Source organism: Suricata suricatta, chromosome 9 (genome assembly GCF_006229205.1).
Source record: "Suricata suricatta isolate VVHF042 chromosome 9, meerkat_22Aug2017_6uvM2_HiC, whole genome shotgun sequence".
In the NCBI taxonomy this organism is placed as follows: Eukaryota; Metazoa; Chordata; class Mammalia; order Carnivora; family Herpestidae; genus Suricata; species Suricata suricatta.
Window position 1 is genome coordinate 91013696 of NC_043708.1, and position 9106 is coordinate 91022801.

Consider the following 9106-nt stretch of genomic DNA (forward strand, 5'->3'; position numbering starts at 1 on the left):
GCTATTTGTAGCAAGGTGGATGGACCTCGAAGGTGTCATGCTAAGTGAAATAAGTCAGGCAGAAAAGGACAGATACCATATGTTTGCACTCATAGGTCTAACAGGAGAACAGGAGAAACCTAATGGAGGACCAGGGGGAGGGGAAGAGGGAAAGAGAGTTGGGGAGAGAGAGGGACACAAAACTTGAGAGACTATTGAATACTGAAAATGAACCAAGGGTTGAAGGGGAAGAGGGAGGGGGGAAGAGGTGGTGGTGATGGAGGAGGGCACTTGTGGGGAAGAACACTGGGTATTGTATGGAAACCAATTTGACAATAAACTATTTAAAAAAAACAGACACAAAAAGCAAAAAAAAAAACCCCAAAAAACAAAACAAAACAAATGTCCTCCTCAGCCCCAACGCCCCAGGCCACCCACACCTTCAGGCCTGGTGCCTCTGCCAGCAGTGCTGCCTGTCATTGAGGGCCTTGTGACTGCAACCCGGCCTGGTAAGTAAACATGGCAATGTTTACCCAGTTGCATGTCAGTTACACCCACTGGGTCCTTCCCTCCTTCCTCACATTCCTCGACCCACAAGGCAGTGCTTCAACCAGGAGGAAGAGCTCACTTTTCAGAATTTAGACAAACAAACGCAGTCTGTGCAAACAGTGTGACTAGCTCTCATGTGACCTCCCTGGTGTGACTCCTTCCTGTGGAGCAGGAGCCTCCGGACTCAGACTGCCTGCCAAGCCCTGGAGGGACAGGCTTGCAGCGGGGCCACAGAGCAGAGGTGCCTGCCTCCCACGCCCTTCCTGCGAACACCCTCCCACGGCAGGGGGGAATCGTGCGGTACCTTGATTCCCAAGCCACGGGAGGCTTGACAATGAGGCAAAGACTTAGGAGCATGACCCTTAGGAAGTGCTATGTCCTCAGGAACACCCAAATACCCCACCCTACATGCTTAGATGAGAGGAGAGGGCATCTTCTCATATTGCCTGGCTATTTGAAGGCATCAACTGATGTCAGCTCCCTGGACTGGGAAGGCGTTTCCACTTTCAAGGTCAGCCAGGCCAAGGAAGTGATATGCTCCCTTCTCTGCCCTCCCGCGTCCCTCCAGGCCCTTCCCAGGCTTCCCAGCCCCTCCTCTCTACAGGCTTTCTCTAGAGAGTGTCCTCCGTTCCCACAGCTTCAGGGACTGCCCTGGCTGGCACCCGTGCATGTGACACCTCCAGCTGAGATCTCTCCACAGGTCTACACCACATTTCCAGTGGTCTCCCAGACATCAGCCCCTAAATGTGCTCAGCCACTCATAAATTCAAAGCTCTAATGACCAGTATGTCTATCCTAAACCCAGTCCTCCTCAGTTCTCTTGTCCCTCAAATCAGAACAGTGCTGGGCTCCCTTCCCTCCCAACAACCAAATGGTCACCAGGCGCTGGAAAGCCCACATCCTAAACAAGTCTCACCTACTTGTCCCATTCATTCCACTGCTGTGACCGTCAGTCAGCTCCCCCTCCCCTGCCAATCTTCTCCTGACAGATGCCACAGTCTGCTGAGTGCTTCCTCAGCCAGGTACAGCACTAGGTTTCCGTGGACATGCACGCCCCTGAATCAGAATTTCCATGGGTGGGGTCCACAAGATGGAAGCTTTAAAATCCATCCCGCTCCCAGGCCCTTACGGATTTTGAGGAACAGCCAGGCCTGGGAAGCCATTGTCCTAGCCAGCTTTCCTCCTCAGGCTTCCTTCCCTCTTTAGTCCACCCTCTGCCAGCTGCCACCCAATCCACTAGCAGTTTCTAGAACATACCAAGCTCTTCCCTGGCTCTGTTCCTTCTACCCCTGGTGCTACTCCTCTCCCGGCCAGTGAGCAAACTCAGGTCCAGCTCACAGCTGCTCTCCTTGGTGGCACTTTCCTTATCCTCTCTGCCCCCGGCAGGATTGAATGCTTCCTCTTTTGAGCTCTCTCTGTCCCTTCCCAGAGGGACCAGAGGTTTTTGGGGTATCTTCCCACCGCCCTCACTGGCATTTGAGCTTTAAGAGCTTTGTCTTTGTATCCTGCAACCCAACACAGTAACTTCCCCATAGCTAGCAGTCAATAAATACCTACTGAACAAAAATTAAAATTCTCAGTAGTTTAGGTGCACCAATTAAAGACAAAACTTGGTATCTTAGTCTTTATATTATTTTTAAAAACTCTTTTGGCATACCCATATATAATACAATGGATATATCTCATTTTCCAGAGTTATTAATGATACATAGAAGTCTAAAAGCTTCTTACACTGGCCAAATGGAAAGCCATTAAACTGAACTTTGACCTTATTTTAGACAGAGATCTTGAACTGCTAGTCAACACACTTCTCACCTTGCACATCTGAGCTCTAGCAGAACTTCCCTGCAGATGTCTTGTGAGTTCCTTATCCACAAGCAAGAGAAATACGTGACTGAAAGGTCATATAACTTGTGAATCTGTGGCTAAAACCAGTTATAACCCGAGTCCCGATTAATGAGCAGAACAACTTAATAAAGATCACTAGAGGCATGCTACAGAGCTCTCTGTTTCAGTGGCCACTTACCACTTTGCCCAATATCTTAGATGAAAAAACGAAACACACGTATATCATATATACAACTATGCAGTGGATGGACTTCCCATGAGTCCTCTGTGTGAAAGGGAAGAAGGTTGACTTCTTTGAAGAGGAGGAAGATGGTAAAGGTGGCTGGACCACACTTGTGAGAGTGGGAGGGATTAAGAACAAAGGCTTTTGGGGCACCCGGGTGGCTCAGTCAGTTAAGCATCCAACTTTGGCTCAGGTCATGGTCTCACAGTCTGTGGGTTTGAGCCCCACATCAGGCTGTGTGCTGACAGCTTGGAGCCTGGAGCCTGCTTTGGATTCTGCGTCTTCCTCTCTCTCTCTCTCTCTCTGTCCCTTCCCTGATCATGCTTGCTTACGTGCTCTCTCTCTCAAAAATAAACATTAAAAAAAATTTTTTTTTAACCCAGAGGCTTTTAATCCTGTCTCCTCCTCCACTTCTATGTAATCTTAGGCAATTTACTTAACCTGAGCCATTTGTACAATTGGGATAACAGCATTACACATATCACTGTTTATTCAGATTAAATGAAAGATGGCATATAAATTCTGAGAATGGCATCTGGCACAGAAGAAGTGTTCCATGATTGCAAGATACAAGTAGCCATCATCATCTTCTTCAGGCTCATAGCTCTTTCTGAAAGCATAAAGACTCATTCATGCATGCATGCACACAAGTGTTTCTGGAGCCCCTAGTGCTCCCTGTTCTCTGGAGACACTTGGTCAGTGGGGGAGACAGTTAACGAACGAGTGTTGACAAGTCAACATGCACAGTGCCTAGCGGAGCTGGCTGTAAATATTTCTCAGAAGAGACACTGCTCAGATTGAATTTGGAAGGTGCGGCGCTGCTGGACAAAGCAGTTATTTCATGCAGAGGGAGCCCTGTGAGCCAAGGCATAGAGTGCTGAACCAGCAGCAGGAACGCACCAAGGACAGGCCGGAAGCTTGCAGAATAAGTTGAGGTAGGGGCGGGCAGGCAGCGGGGAGATGCAGAGGTGGGACCTTGTGGCTGGTCAGTGAGTCCGAGAGTGACAAGGGGCCTCCAGAGAGGTTCCAACAGTGAACGGCCAAACCGGTTTTTCTCAGTGAGATTTCAAATCATGGAACTGCTGGCTCAAATGCTCTCAACATTTCCAAGGCATTTTGCCAAGAGCTTTTGAAAGAGAAGGGTCATTTTACACTTGGTCCCGGCAGCTACTGCTACTCTCACCACACTTCCTCCCAGGAGTCCCTCTTTCTCAGAACCTCTCCTCCTGTGGCTCCCGTACCAGCTCTCCAAACTCCTCCTCCCTGTGATGGCTCCATCTTGGGCCCCTCTGAATAGTTTTATTCCCCAGTGTCCTGTCTTGGCTCTCTTCTCTCCCTTGGCAAGGCTCTCACTCCCTGGGCTTCAACTACTACCTGTGGGCAGAAGGTTCTTGGCCCCACCTCTCCACCAACCTCTAACCGCCCAGGGCACTGGACCCTGGGAGCCCCTTCACCACCTCAACCATTATAGGGATGAAGTCTGCCTCCTGTCTCTCCTAAGATCTCCTCCTCCTGATGTGCCCGTGTCACTGGCACCCCCTGCTCTCATCGTCCAGACTCCAACCTCCACAATCATCCTGACTCCTCCCTCTCCCCAGTCTAGTCTTATCGTCACCTGCTTCCACAGGCTCCCAGGATTCTGTCTCCTTTTCCCTTGTCCAATATTGCAGCCCAAATTCTTTCCTGGGTACTTAGGATGACCTGGGAATTCAGCTACCTGAGTCCCATGGGCTCTGCTGGCATACCCAGCGTCCTAAAACATAGCCCCTGATCCTATCTTCTCCAACTCAAAATCTTCACCAGAGTATAAAGCCCCGTCTCATCTTCGGCTTCCATGGCCCTTCCCTTCTCAGCTCTACCACCCAGCAGGCTCCTCCATGCCCTCATGGCTTCAGCGCATTGAAGTATTTGACAGTTCTCTTTCCTCACTGATTTGAAAACTTGAGAGTAAAAGCTATCCTTTAAAAAAATATCTTTCTAACCTCCCCTAAGCACAATGTTTTATATACAAAAAGTGCTAAATAAACATTTGATGGGAGATAATAAACCTGTCTTCAAGGCATAGGCAGGAGGGGAGATGAGACAGGGGAGAGGTAGGTAACTGCAGTGTATACAGCGAGTGAACGAGGGAGCCTGGAGATCATGGGTGGGTGTGGCTGTCACACGCGGGCTCCAGAATAGGCAGTCCACTTGTCACCCTGCTGCATAGTCACTGTTTGCCCCGGGGGTGCAGAAATGGGTTTTAAGTTGTTTTAAAACACTGTGTCGCTAAGATTGTGCAGAGAAGCAGTACTTCTGGAGCTTAAAAGGTGGCCAAGGGCTCAGTCACAAACTTTGACTTAAGTCAATCCTGTATGCTAGCATTCTAGGACAAATGGTAGATCTGTGGACTTGGCAGGGTGGGGGGAAGTGGTAGGGAAGCAAGGGAGGGGCCTTAGATTTTAGTTCAGTTTAAGAAAGAACTCCTTAACATAGAGCGCCTGCGTGGCTCAGTTGGTTAAACATTCAACTCTTGATTTCAGCTCAGGTCACACTCTCATGGTACAGCGGCTTTGAACCCCGTGTGGGGCTCAAGCACTGACAGAGGGAGCCTGCTTGGGATTCTCTCTCTTCACCTCCCCCGCTCACACACTCATACACACACACACTCTCTCTCTCTCTCTCTCTCAAATTAAATAAATAAACCTTTAAAAAAATGAAAGAACTTCTTAGCACAGCAAGCTCTCTAAAACCTAAATAGGCAGTTACACAAACAGGGAGCTTTCCACCTTTGTTATCTACAACGTGAACTGACTGACCACCTGGAAGGGAAGAGACAGCCTCAGAACAAAGGTGCCTACTTGGACACCAAATGGGTGGGGGGTGGGGGGCATCAAGGCCCCTCTGGCTCTGGCATTCTCAGAGTCTCTGTCCATCCAAGCTCTTCTCTAGAAAACTCTTCCATACCAGTTTTCCTACATTATGCTTGCTACCTAGTTGCTATTTAAAAATATTTGTAGTGTAAGGCACTTGATAATAGAGAAGCTCACACCTATGTATTTTTGCTTCTGGAATAAAACGCTACTTAAAATAGGTTAATCATCAACAATTTTCTGTTCTCCAAAGTATCTTCCAAGAATTGCTTTGTGCCAAAATTTTCTTTCACCTCCAGCAAGCTGAAGACCTCAGGAGCACTGTGGGATATCTGATGGTTGACATTCTCACTGGCAAACCATTCAAGAAGAGCCATACCCATTTAGAAGTCTTGTTAGTGGAAATGTGTCGGAGGGCACAATGGCACGTGGATGGTTTGTACTTGTACTGCTAATTCAGTAAAGTAGAAGAAAAAAGTTTGCTTAAACCATGGTGAAACAATTATTTACAACTATCGTTTATATCTACAGCAAAGTGTCTTTTTAAATATAAAGCAAGGGCATGTGTCAGGGGAAATAGACAGATTCTAGTCTCATCCATTTGAATAGTGGCAACCATAGATTTTACTCCACTGGGGTGTGAGAGGATCTGACTTTACGGGGGGGGGGGTGTGGGTGTGGGGGTGTGTGTGTGTGTGTGTGTGTGTGTGTGTGTGTGTTTCCAACAGGGCCAACACTTTCAAATTATTTTTTAACCCAGACAATTAGCCTAGCTCATCTCAGAAGGTTTTGGGTGTCAGAACACTGTGGAGTCCTTGGCCCTGGGACAGAGGTAGTTCAGAGGAATGCTCTAGAGTGACTCCCAGAATCACGTGAAAGGTGCTTTATAAATTGTAAAGCAACGTAAAAGTGTTAGGTGAAGAGCCTGTGACCCCTGGATTCAGAGAAGCCCTCAACTTCTAGCACCGGTGAAGCTTGCCCCACCTGCGCAGGCAGCTGGAGCTTCGGACAACAGACGAACTTAAACGCACGTGCAGGCATTTCTGAAGGCCCAGGAATTCTAGAAAGCATCCTGAATACTGCTTGTTCTAGGGCACTCTGAGGAGGGCCAGGAGAATTATGGATACTATTATTTGCCCGTGACTGAGACTTCTATGTCCCCACGGGCAGCTCTGATTCCACTTGTGGCTCGGGAAGAGGGAGCTGAGAGACGCGGGAGGTGGGGACTGACGGACGCGCGACCCCGGGGCACCGAGAAGCTCCGGCCCAGGAAGGCAGCCCCTCGCACTCGGTCTTCCCGTCCCGAAGGGACCCAGGCTCCCGGGGGGCGAGGGCGCTGTCCTCTTCGGACAGGGGCCGAAGCCCTCTGGTGTCCCCGATCCCCAGGCCCTCCGCGTCACCTCCCTGCGGCGAGCGCGCCAGGTGCACAGGTGTGGCCCGGGCGCCGGGTACAGTCAGCATTAGCGCCGTTGCCATCTTCCCTCCCGCGCACCCGCCCGTCGGTACCTGCGTGTACAGTGCGGCCACCGCCATGGACGAGGGAGGCCGGAGCAGCTGGAGGGCCGCGAAGGTGCGAGGCTCGGGGGCTGGGCGCACGGCTCCGAGGCCCGGGGGCAGGTAACTGCGCGACCGACTCCCTTCCCCGGGGCTAGCGGCCTCGGGAGGAGACAAGTTGCGGATTGGTCCTTCGGCCCAGCCTGGCGGGCCCGCGCGGCGATTGGCTGGGGCTCCGGGCAGGGCTCGAGCCTCCTCGCGGCCGGGGCTGGGCGGTCTAGTGTGTCCACCTGGCGGGGGTGCGGAGCGGTCCACGCAGCATTAGCGGGCTCTTGGAGGCCGGAAACAGGTGTGTTCTGAGACGCTCCCTTCCAAGTTTTAGTTTGTTTAGTTTCCTTAGTTCTCAGCGTGTTTACTGGAAGAGCAGCGGATATGACCATTGCCATTGAAAAGTCCAAGGAAACTTGTAAGACAGTTCAGCCGGGTGACCATATTCAAAATCAAGTATAAAAACAAATAATTTTCCTTTATGTGAGCAATAATCATTTAGAAAATACGATAGAAATATGGGAAATAAGATATTTACAACATCAATGCACATATAAAGTGTCCAGAAATTATACTAACAGAAACACGCTTGGTCTTTGTGGATAAAAATGTTTAAATTTCTCTTCAAGGCCATGAAAGAAGACCTGAATAAATGGGGGGGGGGCGGGCAAGGGGGAGGGGGAGACGGGAAGATGCCATTTTCATGGATGGGAATAATACTGTACGGGTGTCAATTTTACCCAAATTAATAATGTAATATATAAGCCTATTGTAATTGGAATAAAAATCCTAGCAGAAATTTTGAAAAATTGTACAATTATTCCATATTTTATATGAAGTAAAATTCATGTATAACAAGACGATCTTCAAAACAAGGACCGAAGAAGTGAGATTTGCCCCACTACGGATTCAGGGATATCACAAAGCCATCATTAAAACAGTGTGATCCTGGCATGGGAATGAATACGTGAATAATGGAACAGAATGGAGTCCACCAATAGGGCCCCACATTATAGGGTGGTCTTAAGGATCAGAGTGGGAAAGAGAAGAATATTTAATAGATGGGCCCGTTGTGTGGGGAGGGAGGTAAGGGAGGAAGAAGCAAATACCTGGCAAACACTGTATCCAAAAATAAACTCCAGATAGATTCATGATGGAAACTTAAAAGTAAAACTATAATATTATTAAGGAAAAAAAAAAGAAGGGTAACACCTTTTAAATGTGGGGTTAGGAAACAATGTATTTTTAAAAAATTTTTAAACATTTAATTAATTAATTAATTAATTAATTAATTAATTAATTTATTTTTGAGGAACAGAGACCAAGAATAAGCAGGGTAGGGGCAGAGAAAAAGGGAGTCACAGATTCCGAAGCAGGCTCTGGGCTCTGAGCTGTCAGCACAGAACCTGATGTTGGGCTTAAACTCACGAACTGTGAGATCATGACCTGAGCTGAAGTCGGATGCTTAACCAACTGAGCCACCCAGGCGCCCCAGGAAAGAATGTCTTAAGATACAATCATAGAAAGAAAAAATGATGAATTTGAGGTCATCAAAAGGAAAGATTTCTTTTCAGTGAAAAACACCATTCATAAAGAAAGGCAACAGACTGGGAAATACACTTGCAACTTAACAACCAACAAATGATTAATATGTATAACACTCATCTAAAATAGACAAGAAACTACTGTAAATTTGTTTTAAAAAGATAGTCCAATTTTTAAAATTTACAAAAGAAATTAATAGGCAGTTTGTATACGGGAACACTCAAATGGCTGGTTAGCACATAAAGAGATGTCAACTTTATTAGTAATCAGAGAAATACAGATGAAAAGAAGGAGATAACACTTTATACTTATTGGATTGGCAAAAATATTTGGCTTGAAAAACATCAACTGGGATGTGAGAAAATTTTTTTGCTCACACAACTGTTGGGAGCTATACGAATACACCAACTTAAGAGAGCAATTTAAGAATATTTATTAAAAATAGGTTTCGGCATGGGGGGCGTGGGTGGCTCAGTCAGTTGGGTATCTGACCTGAGCTCAGGTCATGATCTTGCAATTGTGGGTTCGAGCCCTGCATCAGGCTCTGTGCTGACAGTTCAGAGCCTGG

General features: G+C 47.9%; 1 protein-coding gene across 1 annotated transcript in view; it reads right to left on the minus strand.

The window, feature by feature from the left end:
* Positions 1–7172, minus strand: part of MYO5C (myosin VC) — a 98956-nt gene extending 91784 nt beyond the window's left edge. The window contains exon 1 of the mRNA XM_029950728.1: positions 6958–7172. Within this exon, the coding sequence (XP_029806588.1) occupies positions 6958–6984 (27 nt within the window). The 5' untranslated portion in view covers positions 6985–7172. The remainder of the gene's footprint in view (positions 1–6957) is intronic.
* Between the last annotated feature and the right edge of the window lie 1934 nt (positions 7173–9106).